Source organism: Cebus imitator, unplaced genomic scaffold, assembly GCF_001604975.1.
Source record: "Cebus imitator isolate Cc_AM_T3 unplaced genomic scaffold, Cebus_imitator-1.0 Scaffold96, whole genome shotgun sequence".
NCBI classification, from domain to species: Eukaryota; Metazoa; Chordata; class Mammalia; order Primates; family Cebidae; genus Cebus; species Cebus imitator.
The window spans coordinates 3,131,255-3,149,999 of NW_016107411.1; the positions used below are offsets into that span (position 1 = coordinate 3,131,255).

Genomic DNA, 18,745 nt, shown 5'->3' on the forward strand with positions numbered 1-18,745 from the left:
GTGGGGAGGAGAAAGAATAGCTGAGGGCCTGGCCCCCCATCCCAACTCTTCCTGGCAGGCTTAGTGCCTCTAAACATCTTAGCATCTTGGGCGGCTCTCTCTCCTAGGTGGGGGTGGAGGGGGAAGCCAGGGTGTGAGGCCGCTGGACAAAGGGGTCTTTGTGGCCAGGCCGCCTGGCCCCACGCAAGGCCATTAACTGGGTCGCTGGTCTGGGGGGGCAACTGCTCTCCCACCTCTCCCCCCTCCTGTCTCATTCCCTTCTGTCTCCCCTGTGGAAGTGGGTCAATGGCAGGAGAAAGATTAGAAAAGAATCCAGAGGGAACCAGTTTTGCTCCTCCTTCCTGTCCTCTACCTGGGCCTTAGGCCTTTCTCTCTGAGGCCTCTAGGCTTCTGAGGATGGGTTAAAGGGGTGCTTCCAGGCCAGAGCTGGGATCCTGTGGGGACAGACACGATTCCATGCCCACTCTTCAGGCTCTGCTGAAACTAACATTGTAATCCCCAGGCAGTGCAAACGAGAGGCATATGAAAGGGATAAGGCTCACCAGTCCCTCTTCCTGTTGACCCCAACAAAGTATCAGAACCCCTCTCCATGGGGACAGAAGTAGTCCAGAGCAGCCAGAACAGGGACATGTGGGTTCTAAGCTATCACTGGCTGTGTGACCTTGGGCTTGTCTTATAGCCTCTCTAGGCTTCAGTTTCCTTACTTGTGAAATATGGTAGATGCTTCCTAAGACCCCTTCCATCTCTGACACTGCAGCCCTTAGAAGTGGTTTCTGGGCCAGGCCTGGTGGCTCACTCCTGTAATCCCAGCGCTTTGGGAGGCCAAGGCAGGTAAATCACCTGAGGTCAGGAGTTCAAGACCAACCTGGTTAACATGGTGAAACCCCATGTTTACTAAAAATACAAAAAAATTAGCCAGTCATGGTGGCACATGCCTGTAATTCAGCTACCTGGGAAGCTGAGGAAGGAGAATCCCTTGAACCTGGGAGGCAGAGCTTGCAGTGAGACGAGATTGTGCCATTGCACTCCAGATTGGACAACAAGAGTGAAACTCCATCTCAAAAAAAAAAAAAAAAAAGGTGGTTTCTGAAGGTTGACTGGGGTTGAGGGAAGGTTGTGGCCTGTGTGCGGCTTCCACGTCTGGCAGCCTGAATGTGTGCTTCTCCTGCCCCCATACAGAGCTCCGAGGCAACTGTTCTCGTCTGGGCTGCCAGCACCATTGCGTCCCCACACTCGATGGGCCCACCTGCTACTGCAACAGCAGCTTTCAGCTTCAGGCAGACGGCAAGACCTGTAAAGGTATGTGAGTGCATGTGCCTGTGTGCACGTGTGTGTGCCAGCGGCCCGGTGAGGTGGGCAGAGAGGGGCAGGGGGCCTGGCTGGAATAAGAGAAACTAGAACGAAGGTGCAAGGGAGGGGGCATCACCACTCCAGGGCATGACTGTGAGCCCTAGCCATTCACTTCCACCACTTTTAAAAATTCACCTTAAAATTATAGCTTTTATGTAAATTTTTCTGTTGTAAAAAATTAAAGCATTAACAGATAAAACCAAAGTCCCCTTTGACAAATTTCCCTCAATTCTGTTCCCTTTCCCTTCTCCCTGGAGTTCAACTCTATTATCAGCTTGCTCTCTCTCTTTCAGACCCCTTTTTTGCATTTGTCTATGCATATTCACAAAAAAATCTAATTGGAAGTACTGCTCGTGTGTGTGTGTGTGTGTGTGTGTGTGTGTGTTTTGAGACGAAGTTTCACTCTTGTTGCCCAGGCTGGAGTGCAATGGTGCGATCTCGGCTCACTGCAACCTCCGCCTCCTGGGTTCAAGCAATTCTCCTGCCTCAGCCTCCCAAGTAGCTGGAATTACAGGCATGTGCCACCACTCCGGGTAATTTCATATTTTTATTAGAGATGGGGTTTCACCATGTTGGTCAGGCTGGTCTCGAACTCCTGACCTCAGGTGATTCGCCCTCCTCAGTCTCCGAAAGTGCTGGGATTTCAGGCATGAGCCACTGTGCCCAGCCGTGTGTGCACTTTTTCACATAATGATACTTTACCGTATGTATCGTTTTCAATGTTTTTCACTCATCAGTATGTTCCACATTTTTTTTTCCTGTGTTAGTATATAAAGATGTACATCATTCTTTTAGAAGCCACTGTGATATATGACTTTTACCACAGTTTACCTGGCCACCTCCTTCTTGATGAGTAAGATGTTCCTAATTTTTCGCTGCTACAAGCAATGCAAACTTTTCTGTTTTAAATTTGCCTCTCTTGGGTCTTTGCACAAATGCCACCTTCTCAGTGAAGCTGTCCCCCAGACCCCTCTAAAATCACACCCCTGCCATCTGCATTCTCTTTCCCTGTTCCATTGCACTAGCACCTCTAACATATACTTTGTTTCATTTGTTATAGTAACTATATTTCATTTATTATCTGAATATAAGTTTCATGAGGACAGGAAGGTGGGTCTATTTTAAGGTTCACTGATGTACCCCTGGCACTTGCCCCATAGTAGGGACTCAATAATCTTCCCTGCATGAATAAATGACATGTGCATATGCGTTTCCTTAGAGCGGATTCCGAGACTGGACTTGCTGGGTGATAAGGTTTGCACATTTCATACTGTAATAGATTCTGCCAAACTGTCCTTCAAGGTAGCTATAAGGATGGACACATTGATCATGTCTGATGGGCACTCACTTCTCTGCCCTTGTCACACTGGAAATGACCACATTCTTGTCCTTTCCCTGGCAGATTTTGATGAGTGCTCAGTGTACGGCACCTGCAGTCAGCTATGCACCAACACAGACGGCTCCTTCACGTGTGGCTGTGTCGAAGGCTATCTGCTGCAGCCGGATAACCGATCCTGCAAGGCCAAGAATGGTGGGTGGGGTTGCCTATGGCCACAGTGCTAACTAAGCCCTCTCAGTGCTCTTCTGTGATGGGTGGTGGCCTGAGAGGTGGCCCTAGAGCCCCAGCTGCACTGACTCTTCTCTTCCACATCCCCAGAGCCGGTAGACCGGCCCCCTGTGCTGTTGATAGCCAACTCCCAGAACATCTTGGCTACATACCTGAGTGGGGCCCAGGTGTCTACCATCACACCTACGAGCACGCGGCAGACCACAGCCATGGACTTCAACTACGTCAACGAGACCGTATGCTGGGTGCATGTCGGAGACAGTGCTGCCCAGACGCAGCTCAAGTGTGCCCGCATGCCTGGCCTAAAGGGCTTTGTGGATGAGCACACCATCAACATCTCCCTCAGTCTGCACCGTGAGTCACCTGCTCTCAGCTCGGAGGGCCGGGGAGGGCAGGGGAGACGGGTAAGGTGGATCCTGTCTGCAGCAGAGGCAGAGAGTTAGGATGGCTCCTGTCTGGGGCAGGAGAAGCAGGAGGCTGGATACAATGATGCATGTTTGAGGCAGGGACAGAGCCATTGCCATGCTTCCTCCCTGCTCCCTGAGCAAGAGTCTGGATGGCTCCTGCATTTCTGGCCTAGGGCTGAGGGGGCAATGACTGGTCAATCTCCAGAAACCAGGGACTGTCCCTTCTCTGAGAGGGGGGTGTGGACTAGACCTTAGAGGGACTTTCCGGTGCAGGGGGAGCCAAGGCTAGGGAAAGAAGGAGCAGAAGCCTAAGGCGCCGTGTTAGGCTGCGGCTGAAGGTGGAGAAGCCAGGGCCCAGCTGCTCTGTCGCCATGGGCCATGGTTTCCCCAGGGGGTCACTGCCAGTGGACTCTCTGCTGCCATCGGGGAGGGCAGTCCTGAGGTTATTTCTCTGTGGCTTTGTGGCAGTGAATGAGACTGGGAGAGGAGCCTGAGCCACATGAGCATTTTAGAATTTCCTGGATGCTTCCATTCAGGCTGCTCCCTAGGCGACACTTTGCTGTCCTAGTTGTGGAAGAAGGGGTGTCACAGGAAGGGGTGTGAGCATAGTTGGGTGTAGACCCACTGCTGGGAACAGCCCTGCCCATCTCAGATGCTGTTACACCAGCAGCCTTAGTAAAGTCAACATTTGGCAGCATCACATTTCCAACAAAATGCACCACAGAGCTGAGAGGAAGAATCTGGCCTGCGGTTGAGCTGACCCCTGAGAGAGAATAACTTGATCTGTGACCTTTAGTAAACCAGAATTCCCATCTCTGCCTTGGCTTCCTAATCTGCATAATGGGTTTGAGTTTGTCTGTCCAGATCAGATTAACTGGAGTGAAAGCCAGTGGTAAAGAACAGCACGCTTTGAAGTTGAGGATTGTGAGCCTTGGGCCTCTCAGGAAGATCTTCAGGTTTCTTTATTTGGCTCTTGTGATGAAAACAAAGATCCCAGGAGGTTACAAGGGTTTCATTCCGGGAGAGAGAAAGGGGCCTCCCCGGGATGGTGGAGAGCAGGGGTTCTCCTGGGAGCCTCACTCTCTGTGGCCTCAGCATGAGGTTCACATTGCGGCCTCTGGCTCCTCCAGAGCATTCCTGCTAGCGTCCTTGGACTGTTGGTGTCCACAGCTCACCTGTGATCAGACATGTGTCCTCCTTGGAGTGCTGGGCTGGGGGCTAGCATGCCTGGTTGACTGAGCTCTTGATGAGTGGGCAGCTCAGAAAACCCCATGAGCGATAGGGTAGGATTGGCGCTAGACCTTATGCAGCTGCCCTACCCCTGTTCCTTGTCCACTGCCCTACTCAACAGGCCTGTCTGGGCAGACAGCCCGTCAGTTCCCTCCCCAGCCCTGCATCAGTGCCACACAGTGGGCCGTAGGTAGCTGGCTGTGGGGTGCCCTGGAGGGAACCTTCTCAATTTCTACTCTGGGCTGGTTTCCTTATCTGACTTCCTCCCCAAGAGAAGCTGGTATCCCTCCCTTGGCAAACAGATTTGCCTTGCCTCCCAGTCTTCGAGACTCATTGGGCCCCTCAGGGGCAGAGTCCAGGAGGCTAGAAGAGTCCAAAGGGAAATGCTTGTGGGGTAAATGAGTGGGTTTCTCTTGTCCCAGCTTCTGTCCCTTCCTCCCTGCCCTCGCCCTGCTCCACACCCCTGCCGCCTGGATGTCTGGCTGTCACCCTGAGGATGGTTGTTTTGCTCTCTCCCACAAACTAATTATGGGTCCCGAGCTGAGGATGTCGGTGTCTCTCCCCTGGTCCCCTCCCCTCCACCCTGTTCCCTGGTCATCCCCCTCCCGAGGAGACGCCGACTGGCCTGCCCTGGTGTGTGGGATGGCTGGTCCCAGGAACTCACCTGCACAGTGGCTCCTGGCCTGTAATTAGCTCCCCAAGGAGGATGAAGAAGAAAGGCTGCAGCTTTCTCCTGTTTTCACTCTGCCCTCTGGGGTAGCCCTCCCTGCAAACCTCCCATTCTATGCTGTGACTGTGACCCCTGTTGGACCCCTGGTGCTGAGCCTCATGCAGGAGGGGTGCACACAGTGAGGAGTTTGACAAGTGAGGGGTGTTCAAGCCAGCGAGGCCAGCCCGCTGGTGCAGGCAGAAGGGGGAGCCTGCCCCAGAGAAAGCTCTGGAAGCAGAAGTAAAATAGAAAGAAGGAAGGAGGCCAGGAAGTGAGCCTGGTTTACATGGGTCCTGGGCCATGTGAGTCAGACCTCCGGTGGAGTCCTGAGAGCCCCTGAGCCCCTCCGAGACCCCGCAGTGTGTGCACATTCTTCTCAACGAGACCAGGGCTGCCGACCCTCCTGCCCCAGGCCCAGTATCATCCCCCTGGATTGGGGTGGGTCATCTCTTTTCCTCCCACCTGAGATGACCTCCCAGGGCCCACCCTCCCTGTTGCCACTGGCCCAGTGGTTTGGGGAGGTCTATGAGGCTCGAATTCCAAGACTGGAGAACTCAATGGTGATAGCCAGAAGCGAAGGGAAGACCCTTGGCCAGCACCAAGAGCAGCCTGGTTTTCGCTACTGCTTTCCCAAAGGGCTATCCATTGATTTGATTCTAGGTGATACCTGGACAAGCTTTTTTGTTGTTGTTGTTAATCTGTTATAGTTACGTTTCTATTTGATATGCATTAGGAAACTCCTATAACTAGCACTTCGAATCTGTTCCTTGATCAGTTGTTCAGGATGCAGTGAAATAAGCAAAGTGAGTTAATTGAAATAACTGGTAATAAACAGTAGCACAAGCTGTACATAACCATGGCAGACATTTTGGAAGTGATACACAAAAGACTAAAGTTCTGGAAATTGAGGCCCGGGGGGATCAACAGGCCCAGTAGTCCCTGAGCCAGGAACCAGCCTGCACACTCTCACCCTCACCTCTGACCGGTCTCTCAGGGAACCTCCAGCTACATCCAGCCTTCTACCAGGCTGTCCCTGGACATGGCTGGGTGGTGCAGTCTACCGACCCCAGCCCAGCCCAGCCCTGCCTTTTCTAAGCTGAGCTCCTCTGGTCTGTATTCCCTTCAGCTTGGAGGATGCTGCCACTGTAGAAAGAATGAGGCAGAGTGCAGGAGTGGGGCCCTGGGAACGTGTGTGTTGTAAATGGAGGCCTTGAAGGAAATCGGTTTGCTGAAGTCACTCAGGAGTTTGGACTGTGTGTGAAAGGATGGTCTGGAGGGGCCCTCAGGGGTCTCAGGGTTTCCCTCCCTGCACCATGCTGCATGGGGAAGAAGGAGGTGGCCAGGGAGCCCAGCAAAGTCTCCCTACGCTGCAGGCAGCAAGGTTGCGAAATGGGTCCCCAGGTCCAGCTGGCCAACTTCACTTTTTCCTTCCTCTCTCTTTCTTTTATTTATTTTTTTAGTGTGTGTGTTTTTGAAATCACAACAGGAAATGGGGTAGTGATTTGTCTAGAGGGGAGGCAAAGAAGGGGCAGACAGCAGCCCCTCTGAGTCTGTGATGAACTGGCTGCTGCCGCTGGAAGGGGTGCTACCTCCCCAGTGTGCTGGGCACCCCCAGGCCCTCTCAGCCTCCCACCCTCGCCTGCAGAGCACTTCCATACTTCATATGTGAAAGCTAACCATGCCCTTCCTTGGCCTTTCTGACCCACTGGATGCCAGGCTGTTTGCAAGGGGGTAGCCCTAGCCACCCTTTTTGGCCTTGGGTCCCCTGCATCCTGGCACTTTTGCTTCCCATTCCTGTTCTGTTTCTTAATCGTTTAACAGCTCACTCTTGCTCCTCCTCTCTCCTGGCCAGGGCCAGCCCTGTGTCTCCCGGCCCAGATCCAGCCCTGTCCTCTCCTCCCCCGCTGTCTCCTTGAAGTTGCCTTTTCACCCAGCCTGCTCTCAGCACTCCCCTCACTGTTTTCAAGCCAGAGGAAGTAACTTAAGCAAGAGATGTATTTTAGAGCCCAGCAAGGATTTCTCAATACAAGGAAGACCCGAAGATGGGCTGAGCAGAATCCAGGCGTCATCCCTGGGATCTAGGTCGAAATGCCTCTTGGGGACCTGAGCCAGGCAGGGGAAGGTAGCAGGACGTAACCTCAGGCTGGAATGACAGGCAGGAGCGGGAAGGGAGCCCAGGGGAAAGAGGTGACACAGCACGGCTAAGCTCCAGACTGGCTGGTGGAAGGAGGAAGAGCCAAAGTTGGGACCCAGCAGGAAATAAGGAGCATGAAGCCACGTCGTTTAGCAGAGCTTCTGCCAGGCTCACCACGAGGTCTCCTTCCCACCTTCGAAGTCCTCAGACTCTCCGCCATCTCCCCAGCCCCCGGGGGAGATCCCTGGGTGGGATTACCAGACAGACTGTCCTCTCCCACTGCCTTGGAGTGTCCCAAGGCCAGAGAGGGAGGATCCTGGCAGTAGAAGAGAGGGGAAAATGAAGTCCCAGCTCTAGAACAACAGAGTGAGGACTCAGTATTCAATAAATATTTGTTCAACAGATCAATACATGTGTGTCAGGCGCTGGGGACAGAGACAAAAGGCAGCGCCCTGCCCTTATGGTATTTGTGGTCAAGTGAAGAGGCCATGATCAAAAAAGCTCCAGAGGCCTATGGAGCCTGTAACAGGAAAACTTCCTTTTTTTTTTTTTTCTTGACAGAGTCTCTCTCTTGTTGCCCAGGTTGGAGTGCAGTGGTGCCATCTCAGCTCACTGCAACCTCTGCCTCCTGGGTTCCAGCTATTCTCCTGTCTCAGCCTCCCAAGTAGCTGGGATTACAGGTGCCCGCCACCATGCCCAGCTAATTTTTGTACCTTTTTTTAGTAGAAATAGGGTTTTACCATGTTGGCTAGGCTGGTCTCAAACTTCTGACCTCCGGTGATCTGCCTGCCTCAGCCTCCCAAAGTGCTGGGATTACACATGTGAGCCACCACGCCTGGCCAAAGCTTCCTTCTAATAGGGCAATCTTCCTTCTGGGAGCCTGAGCCAAGTCTTGACAAATAGTAGGTGTTAGCCCCAAATGGCTCACCTGGAGGGCCTGCCCAGAGTCAGGAGGCCACAGGGCTCTGGTTGGAGGCCCAGAGGGTGACTTGGTGGAAAAGGTGGGAAAGGATGGGCTTGGAGAGGGGAGGACATGGTGTGAATGGCAGCCCCCATGTGGGGAGTGTTTATCATGTGGCAGGCCCCGTGCGAAGTGCTGTTAGTGCACCAACCAGTTTTACAGATGAGGAAATCGAGACTCAGAGGTAATAAGTAACTTGTCCATGGCCTCAGTTAGAAGATAATGGAACCAGAATTCAGACTCAGGCTGTGAGTGTCTAGGGCCCAGCTGGGCCCAGGGCAGAGCAGAATGATAGGAGAGCTGGGGAGGCTCCTGGAACAAGGGCCAGAATCTAATGTGCTCGATGGGGATGTGTTAGAGGTCCAGGGACCTCTTTGGGTGTGTATACACTCTTTGGGTATGTAGATGTGTTGGGTGACATTTTCTCAGGGCATATGGCCTTCTTCCTTCCTTCTTATTTCCTTATTTTAGAGCAGGTGACTAGAATCCTGCAGCTGAAGCTAGAGTCTTTTTGGGCATGAGGTGGGGCCCATGTGTTTGGGAAAGCAGCCACTATGTGCGGAAATGGCTCTTGAACAATGGGAGTGATGGAGAAGTTGAGAAAAGCTGGAGTTGTAGTGAATGCAGATGCTGAGCAGTGGGATGGGGTGCAAGGACACCAGGTCTATTCTGGGGCCTGGAACTGAAAGTCCTCTGTGACATCATGGGCAGCTGTGGTCTCTCATCTGACTCCTACAACCCTTCCCTGCTTCCTAGCCCCCCTCTTCACGCTGGAATCCTCCACCCCACTGCCCCTAGACCACCCCCAACTCCTCCCACAACACATCCTCCCTCCCTCTCCTTGGGTTTATTTGAGATTTTCCTGTCCTCAGGATTTGCAGCCTTTGGCCAGAGCCCCTTCAGAAGGTCCACTAAGGTGGGTTGACCCTTAGAAGGTGGGGGCACAAAGGGACAGCTCCCCTCTGGATGGGTGGAGCCAGAATGCTCAGGACCTCTAGGCTGAAACCTAGGACTCCACCTGGACCCCAATTCATATGACAGAGAGGGTTGGCCCAGATACTGCCTATAGGGCAGCCCTGGAGGCAAGGTTCCTCCTCCCAATTTAAGCCCATCTCTCTACCCTGGCCTTGGAGTGGTGGCCACGTGTATGTATGTGTGGTGATTGTGTATGCATGTGTGGGTGTGCGTGTGTGTGTGTGTGTGTGTGTATGTGTGTGAGGGAGATTGTGTATGCATGTGCATGTGCGTGTGTGCATGTGTGTGTGATTGTGTATGCATGTGCCTGTGTGTGTGTGTGTGTGTGTGTGTGTGTGTGTGTGTGTGGTGGGGCAGGCAGAGGAATCTCAACTTTAGAAGAGAGGAAAATAATGTGGTGAGGGGGGTTGGATAACAAAGGATTTTTGCTTGCAACTAATAGTCTCCAGCTGCAAAAATACCAAAAGGGAGGCCAGGCAGGCTGGGGACTCCAGTTCTTGCCAACTCCTCACCGGCCTGCTGAGTGGGGCCCTGCCTGGCCTTTGGGGAGGTGGAAGGGAGACCGGCCAAGGGTAAATATCTGAGAGCAGGGATGATCTCTCTGCCTTCCTTCCCAGAACTGGGAGGGAATGCAGGCCACATCCTGGGGCTGAGGAGGCCGGTTGTGGAGCTGCACCTGGGATGGGGGCATCAGATCTCTGCAGGTTTTCTTCCTCCTCCCTCTTGCCAAGAGAAGGGCGGATGCGGGGAGCAAGGGAAGGGTATTGCCAGCCCCAGGGCTGGGCAGTGACTCAGGGAAGCCTCAGGAAGTCAGAGAGAAGGCCTGCCGTAGCTGCGCCAGCTGGTGCTGGGAAAACAGCTTTCACTGATGAAGTTCATATACATGCCAGCAGCCCCCAGACTCCTGCTGTGCCCACCAAGTAAAGGGCATGCAGCCCTGTTTGACTTCCAGCCATCCTGCTGGCTGCCAGGGGCTGCAGGCAGGTCCCCTGCTTTGGGACTTCGATTTCCTTTGGAGACAGCCCAGCGGCATTCATTTTAATCTGTTTTCTCTGTGGTTACAGTGTGTGGGGCAAAGAATTTGGTTGCCTTACCCCTGCACTGGGCCCTCTTCCTACAAGGCCTGGGCCTCCCCACACTACTCTTCCCCCTCTGTCCAATCTTGTGAAGATGGGACAGTACTGGGGGCCCAGAGGAAAGAGTGGCTGGGCTTGGGGATGCATGAATACTTACAGGGGCAATACCTCATCCCTGTGGTCTCATTCTCCAGGCATCGGGATGGGGTTTAGCAGAGAGGACCTGAAGAAACTAGTTTGATGAAGCCCTCAGTTGGCTCCTTCCCCTCCTGTCCTGTGACTCTGAGTCAGTGTCAGGGCCCAGCCAAGTTCCTTAAGGGCTGTGTTCCTGTTGTCCTTGCTCCCACCCGACCCCCCCACCGCACTGTTAGGGATCAGCCCCTGAATCCCTGTGGGGAGGAGGGGGAATCAGGGAGGGGTCCAGCAGAGCAGCAAGTCTCACACCTGTAGCTGTGGGGGCAGAGTAATCCCTACTGGGTTGAGTTTGGGTAATGGAGGATGAACCCCAAAGCAGGTAGCCCAAAGATTTTTTTTACCCGCTGGGGAAACTGGTGAAGGTGGAGTTCCAGGCAGGGGTCCCGGAAAGTCACTGCTTTAAGATTTTCTCACTTTGTAAGAGGCACCACCTCTGATGGTGGTGGTTGAAGGGGGCAGTGAGTAGATAGAAGCCAGTGGTCCTGGAGAGGAGGCTCCAGAGGAGGCCAGTGGGGGTCCCTGTCCCCAACCTTCCTGCCTCCTTGACTTCTGGCCACCCTTGCCTTGCCTCTCTTTCCTTTGGCCCTTCTTAGCCTCTTCCATCTCCTCCAGAACTGTGCCTGAAACTGAGTCTAGGCACCTGGGCTCCATCTTCTTCCCTGACTCCCATCCTCTTTAAGCCCCACCTCTTTCTGAGCCATGCCTCAGTTTACCCTCAGGGTCCTTGGATGGCCCTCCTCGTAGACTGTCTCTCCTCCAGCCCTATGACTTAATCCCCACCTCTTCTGACCCTCCCCAGGACATGAGGACATTGAGCAATAAGGACATTGTAGGAACAGGGGACTGGGGCTGAGAAGAGGAAGTTTGGCGCATGTCACTGGTCCCTAACCTTTTGTTCCCATGGACCTTCCCTTTTGCATCTCTGTAGAGCTCATATTTTGAAATACTTTCCTCTCAAACAGGGTTTATTAGTGTGTACCCTGATTTTCCATTTTAAAAATATGTGCCATATGTACAGCCTCCAGTCACTTCCAGGTTAGCATGAGATAACTAGATTTACCATAGAAAGTAGATGAAAGTCCAGCAAAAAGCAAACATGTGTAATGTTTTGGTAGCTTGAGTGCTCTTATCTCAAGTAAAAGCAAAGTAAATGAAAAGTATGTGTATATATATATATATGTGTATGTGTATATATATATAAATATGTGTATATACACATATATTGGACTGAGCTGGTGGACCTATGCTTTCTACCTTTTGGTGGCCCAAGAAGATGGTCCCTGTTAAAGGATGGACTAGAATTGGGAAGCCTTTCAATCAGCCAGCCAGCCAGCATTTATGCAAGGCCTCCAGGATATCTACCCTGAGCTCAGCATGGGGGTATTTCGAGAGAGGGCGTCCAGAGAAGGTGGGCTTCCAGGTGTGGGTTCTCACTAGCAAAGGGTGGGCATCTCTGTGAGAGGGCCTACCCCACCCCATGGCTCTTTCATTCATACTCTCCAGACGTGGAACAGATGGCCATCGACTGGCTGACAGGCAACTTCTACTTTGTGGATGACATCGATGATAGGATCTTTGTCTGCAACAGAAACGGGGACACATGTGTCACATTGCTAGACCTGGAACTCTACAACCCCAAGGGCATTGCCCTGGACCCTGCCATGGGGTGAGAGTGGCAGGCGGGGTTCTGGTCCTGGAAGGTGGGAGGCTGAGGCTGTAGTGGGAAGGAGGTGCCCAATGTCCAGACTCCATTTAACAGGCATCTTCCCACAGGAAGGTGTTTTTCACTGACTATGGGCAGATCCCAAAGGTGGAACGCTGTGACATGGATGGGCAGAACCGCACCAAGCTCGTTGACAGCAAGATTGTGTTTCCTCACGGCATCACACTGGACCTGGTCAGCCGCCTCGTCTACTGGGCAGATGCCTACCTGGACTACATCGAGGTGGTGGACTACGAGGGCAAGGGCCGTCAGACCATCATCCAGGGCATCCTGGTGAGGGAGCTACTACTGTCTGAGGTTTTTGTGGGGGAACCACGATCCAGGGCCTTCTGGTGAGGGGGGAGCCTCTGCAGGGGAACCGTTCTCTGAGTCTCCTGGTAAAGGGCATGATGCCCCAGCCCTCTTTCTAATGGGGTGGGCATGAATACCTCAGAGAAAGGTCAAGACATGGCTTCCACTGTGATGGGAACATTTAGACACCACTTCTGTTTACTTCCTTTTTCTCATGTGACCCCTATGATAACTCCTAGCTGATGAACAGGGAGGTGGTTCAGTTCCCTTTCAGCAGATGAAAAAAGCACGAACAAAGAGCTTAGGTGATTTGCCTGTGGTTGCAAAGCCGAGTGATAGCCCTGGAACCTGGTCTAGAAGCCTTGCTGGCTTGGAGATGGCACCTCCATTCTGGGATAATTAGGGTGACCAACCAGCCCAGTTTGCCTAGGACTGTCCCAGTTTTAGCCCTGAAAGTCTGGTAAGCCAGGAAACCCTTACCTTTGTCTTAGGCAAACTAGGACAGTTGGCCACCGCAGATAACCTATGTGGGTAGTCAGGGCTGTTACACGGCTTGCTTGGGACAAGTGTGTCCTCTTAGCTGTCGTAACAGGCTAAGAATGTCCTCTGTGGAGAGAGTTTAGAGCCCAACTCTAATTCAGTCTAAAATCATTAAAGCATCTACCGTGTGCCTAACTATGTGAAGGGCAGGGTTGCTGCCCTCAAGGGGTCTGAGTAGAGTGGGTGAGATAAGTCCAAAATCACCATGCTAGACACGGGATAGCAGTGTCACAGAGAACATGTAGAGGAAGAAAACATCTCTGGTTAGAAGATTCCAGAAATTCTTCAAAGACATGCTCTGTAAAGGGTGAGTGGGATCTTGGCAAGCAAACATCTTCAGAACAGGTTAGTCCAGCCAGAGGAGACAGGAGTAAAACATGGAGTTAAAAAATACTGGGGCCGGGCACGAGAGCCACACCTCTAACCCCAGCACTTTGGGAGGCTGAGGCAGGAGAATTGTGTGTGCCTCGGAGGTCGAGACCAGTCTGAGCAACATAGGTAAACCCCATCTCTACAAAAAAAAATTTTTTTTAATTAGCCAGGTGTGGTGGCATGCACCTGTAGTCCCAACTACTCAAGAGGCTAAAGCAGGAAGATCACTTAAGCCCAGGAGGTGGAGGCTGCAGTGAGCTGTGATCATGCCACTGCACTCCAGCCTGGGTGACAAAGTGAGGTCCTGTCTCCAAATAAATAAATAAAAATAAAAAACTATAGGATGAATTGGGGAATGCAGGTCACGGAGTTTGGAGGAAGCTGAGGGGATCTCCAGGGCAGTGGAAGAAGCCCCCCGTCCTCTCATGCTGCCCATTCTTGCCCTCCCTTCTCAGATCGAGCACCTGTACGGCCTGACAGTGTTTGAGAACTATCTCTATGCCACCAACTCGGACAATGCCAATGCCCAGCAGAAGACGAGCGTGATCCGTGTGAACCGCTTTAACAGCACCGAGTACCAGGTCGTCACCCGGGTGGACAAGGGCGGTGCCCTCCACATCTACCACCAGCGGCGTCAGCCCCGAGGTGAGCAGGGCTCTGTGGCCCCTCCAAAGCTGGCTTTACCCCATTTGATCCCAATGGCTCTGGGCCCTTGGGATCACAGAGCCTCTATGGGCCCTCCTGTGGTGACTCTGGCTTCTTTCACGTCAGGACTATCCACTCGGGCTACCTGCCCTGGCCCCCCAGCTTCCCCTGCCAGCCCCCATCCACCCACTCAGCCTCCAGATCCCACTCTGTTCCTCCCAGTCCCATTGCCAGTCTGGAGCAGGAGCACCTGGCCATAGGCAACCCTGGGACTCTCCCCTGACTACTGAAGCCCTCTATCCCAGCAAGAGTCTGAAGCCTGGGTTGTGGGGGGCAGAGGATTTCCACCCCTGTGGCTTCCAAATCCTAAAATGGGACAACAGGCACAAAGACCACAGCAACAGGGGGGTATGGTCAGATTCAGGAAGCCTTCTCAAGGCCTGGCACAGGGGCTCTGAGGGGTCCTGACAGCTCTTCACCTTGCCCCCAGTGAGAAGCCATGCCTGTGAAAATGACCAGTATGGGAAGCCGGGTGGCTGCTCTGACATCTGCCTGCTGGCCAACAGCCACAAGGCTCGGACCTGCCGCTGCCGCTCCGGCTTCAGCCTGGGCAGTGACGGGAAGTCATGCAAGAGTGAGTGACAGGGAAGGGGGTGCGTGCCCACTGGGAGGCAGCAGGAGGGTATCCTCAGGTGTCCCCCATAGCCCGACTGCATCTGTCTGACATGCAGGGAGATGAAGGAAGTGTCCCAACTGCTAGTGAAGGCAGAGTTGGGACTTGAATCCACATTCGAAAAAAGTACTTTTCTCACTCCCCCACACCGGCTATGCAGAAAACTAATCTGATTCATTCAGCAATTTTTTAGTGAGCAGTGAGCACTCACTACATGTTTGGCACTGTTCTGGCCATCAGGATTCAGCGGTGAACAAGATAGATGTTTTCCCTGGCCTCATGGAGCTTATAGTCTAGTTGGGGAAACAAATAAATGTAACTTTAGGTGGTAATAAGTGGTTATGAAGAAAATAAAGCAGAGAATAGCCAGGCGCGGTGGCTCATGCCTGTAATCCCAGCACTTTGGGAGGCCAAGGCGGGCAGATCACTTGAGGTCAAGAGTTCAAGACCAGCCTGGCCAACATGGTGAAACCCTGTCTCTACTGAAAATACAAAAATTATCTGGGCGTGGTGGTGTAATCCCAGCTACTTGGGAGCCTGAGGCAGGAGAATTGCTTGAACCTTGGAGACGGAGGTGGCAGTGAGCTGAGATGGTGCCACTGCACTCCAGCCTGGGCGACAGAGCGAGCCTTCAACTCAAAAAATAAAAAATAAGCCGGGCGCGGTGGCTCAAGCCTGTAATCCCAGCACTTTGGGAGGCCGAGGCGGGTGGATCACGAGGTCAAGAGATCGAGACCATCCTGGTCAACATGGTGAAACCCCGTCTCTACTAAAAATACAAAAAATTAGCTGGGCATGGTGGTGCGTGCCTGTAATCCCAGCTACTCAGGAGGCTGAGGCAGGAGAATTGCCTGAACCCAGGAGGCAGAGGTTGCGGTGAGCCGAGATCGCGCCATTGCACTCCAGCCTGGGTAACATGAGTGGAACTCCGTCTCAAAAAAAAAATAAATAAAATAAAAAATAAATAAATAAGGCAGAGAATAGAGTTAATGAGGACAGCAAGGGCCTCTCTGAGGATGTGGCGTTTGAGCCAAGCTCTCTGTGAAGTGAAGAGGCCATGTAGCTCCCTGAGGGAGGAGCACGTCTGGCAGAGGGAATCAACAGTGCAAACGCCCTGAGGCCGACGTGAGCATGGCAGGCCAGAGGGACAGCACGAGGGCCAGTGGGACTGAGTGGTGTGAGGGCAGACAAGGAGGGAGTGGTTGGATTTTATTATAACTGGGATGGGAAGCTCACGGTGATGTTTGAGAATGGAAGTGACTTGATTGGATTCACAGTTGTCTAAAAGTCACGCTGCTGCTGGGTGGGGGACGGGCAGTAGGGAAGTAGCCAGGAGACTTTTTCAGCGTAGTGAGCAAGAAGTGATGTGGTTTACATTAGGATAGTAGCAGAGGAAGTGGTAAGCAGTGATCTGACACCAACATATTTTCAAGGTACTCCTTTTATACCACTGATTTCATGGCTGATCAGTGGGCACTTAGCTGAAAACCTGCTATTCTTCTCTCATTTCCTAGTGCAGAGGTCAGACCCCGGGGGTGTTGTGGCCAGGACCCAGTGTCCCACATGTTAGCGTGTATGTGGTCAGTCCATCCGACCCAGAGCCTCACCTCCCTCTTGTCTCCTGACCCATTACAGCTAGAGCATTGCAGCCCCTTGGCTGCTGCCCCTGGGTGGGGATGATGATCGTGTGTGTGTCTGACTGTACCCTGGCTTGTGCCTGCCCTAGAGCCGGAGCATGAGCTGTTCCTCGTGTATGGCAAGGGCCGGCCAGGCATCATCCGGGGCATGGATATGGGGGCCAAGGTCCCGGATGAGCACATGATCCCCATTGAAAACCTCATGAACCCCCGAGCCCTGGACTTCCACGCTGAGACCGGCTTCATCTACTTTGCTGACACCACCAGCTACCTCATTGGTCGCCAGAAGATCGATGGCACTGAGCGGGAGACCATCCTAAAGGACGGTACGGGCTCCTAGGGACATGGCCCATATGGATGGAAGCAGGCGGGGGCCCAGGCATCTGTTCCTCGGTGCCCTCTCAGCATGGACGGTCCCCTGCTGACCGGCTGGCTGCACTGGTTGGCATGGAGATGAGGGGATAGACAGATTGACCCCTGTGTGACCCCCTTCTTGGCTAAGCCGAAGAGGCAGGAGGATGGATGGGTTAGGCAGCATGGGCTGTCCTTGCCAGCCCTTGGGGAAAACTCAGGGTCTCTTTGCCATTGGCTCAGAGCCCTGGAGCTGTATGCAGCACACAGCCAGGAGAGAACCGAGGTTGTGAATTGGAGACGGCCTGCCAGATCAAAACAGGACACACCCACATATGTGTGCACACACAGGGTCTGTGCAGCTGACCTTACAGCCACCAAAAGTGACATGCTAACGTGTCCTAAGAAAATTGTTTAGTGAATTGCATACGGGTCTTCCGTCTGAGCTGCTTGGGCAGGCTCACAGTGCATTGTCTTTTTAATGTCTGCGTGAAGGATTCTGAGCTGTACGAGTTCTGCCCCAAATCTGCACTTGGGCCCCAGGATCAGGCCACCTCCCCATCAGTCTGGCGGGTGCCAGTTACAACCTTTGCCCCTCACCCCATCCCCCACTGCAGCTCTGAAATCAGCAGTCAGCAATCATATCATAAGATTTTGGGAAAATCAAAAGTAACTCATCAGGAAAAGATTGGGGTTCCCTATACCAAGAAAACCGCTAAAGGACACTTGGAGTGAAGTGCTTGGCTAAGTGAAAGATCACTTCCTAATTTATTAGTTTTGTTAGTTCAGTATTTTTAGGCCTAGAATGTGACGTCACACTTGCACCCAGAGCCATGTGTCTGTTGCTTCAGCTCTCCACCCAGGCACAGGCCAGACGCCCTTACACAAGAGCCCGCATCAGCCATGTAGTTTACCGTCTGCCATGTGTGGTTTTGAGAGGCTGGCCCCAGTACAAATGGCAGCACACAGGGCCTTCCCCTACTCCTCTTCCAGCCTCCTGTCCCTGCCCCGACCTGCCTGTCTAGAGCCCCAGAGGGTCCCTGCACTCCCTATGTAGCCCAGGCTGCTCAAAGGTACCTGAGTCCTAGAAAGCCAGAGGCAGGCAGCTTTGAACTTCCTTTGAAGCTGTTCATCACCAGCCCCTCTCCCCCCGCAGGCATTCACAATGTGGAGGGTGTGGCCGTGGACTGGATGGGGGACAATCTGTACTGGACGGATGATGGGCCCAAGAAGACAATCAGCGTGGCCAGGCTGGAGAAAGCTGCTCAGACCCGCAAGACTTTAATTGAGGGCAAAATGACACACCCCAGGGCCATTGTGGTGGATCCACTCAATGGGTGAGTCCTCCCAGGCCTTGGGGTGGGCGGAGCCAGGAATGTGTGAGCCTCAGAGAACTGGAAGATGAGATGGACAGGGAAGCAGGGGAAGGCAGCCAAGGCGGGACGCTTTAGCAGGAATGGGAGGCTGCAAGGGGAGAAGGCGTCCCTGTCTTCAAGGAAATGGGAGTGATTCCTTAAACACAGAAAGAAATCTGATCCTGTCACTCCCAGCTCAGCGTTCTACCAGCTCCCCTTACCCTGAGAATGAGGCCCACGTTCCTTGTCAGGCCTGCACAGCCCCACAGCGTCTGCCTGGCTCTTGTTTGACCCATCCGCATCTCGCTTCCCACACTTGAAGTTCTGTCCCCACTGCCTGCTGTCTGTTCCTCCGGCAAGCACCCCAGCTTCTCCTGCCACAGGGCTTTTGCTCTTGGAGTTCCTCAGCCTGGAACTCCCAGATATTTGTAGGACTGGCTCCTTTGCTACATCAAGTCTCACTCATGCCGCCTCCTCAGGGTGGCCTTCTCCATCACTCTCCTGACACTCACCCCACCTACAGCCTGGTCACTCTCCACCCCATCACCCTGCTT

General features: G+C 53.2%; 1 protein-coding gene and 1 long non-coding RNA gene across 3 annotated transcripts in view; one reads left to right on the forward strand and one right to left on the reverse strand.

The window, feature by feature from the left end:
• Positions 1 to 18,745, forward strand: part of LRP1 (LDL receptor related protein 1) — an 86,200-nt gene that overhangs the window by 13,722 nt on the left and 53,733 nt on the right. The window contains exons 4-12 of the mRNA XM_017536168.2: positions 1,180 to 1,299; positions 2,753 to 2,881; positions 3,008 to 3,271; positions 12,108 to 12,270; positions 12,378 to 12,600; positions 13,986 to 14,175; positions 14,666 to 14,809; positions 16,575 to 16,811; positions 17,993 to 18,173. Of these exons, the coding sequence (XP_017391657.1) occupies positions 1,180 to 1,299; positions 2,753 to 2,881; positions 3,008 to 3,271; positions 12,108 to 12,270; positions 12,378 to 12,600; positions 13,986 to 14,175; positions 14,666 to 14,809; positions 16,575 to 16,811; positions 17,993 to 18,173 (1,651 nt within the window). The remainder of the gene's footprint in view (positions 1 to 1,179; positions 1,300 to 2,752; positions 2,882 to 3,007; positions 3,272 to 12,107; positions 12,271 to 12,377; positions 12,601 to 13,985; positions 14,176 to 14,665; positions 14,810 to 16,574; positions 16,812 to 17,992; positions 18,174 to 18,745) is intronic.
• LOC119472357 lies at positions 2,405 to 5,422 on the reverse strand. Of its 2 annotated transcripts, none has more exons than XR_005201500.1 (2): positions 5,219 to 5,422; positions 2,405 to 2,864 (listed from the first exon to the last, which is right to left on the reverse strand). It is a non-coding gene; the product is annotated as an uncharacterized LOC119472357 (long non-coding RNA). The 2 variants fall into 2 exon arrangements; XR_005201501.1 differs by lacking the exon at positions 2,405 to 2,864 and adding an exon at positions 4,269 to 4,499.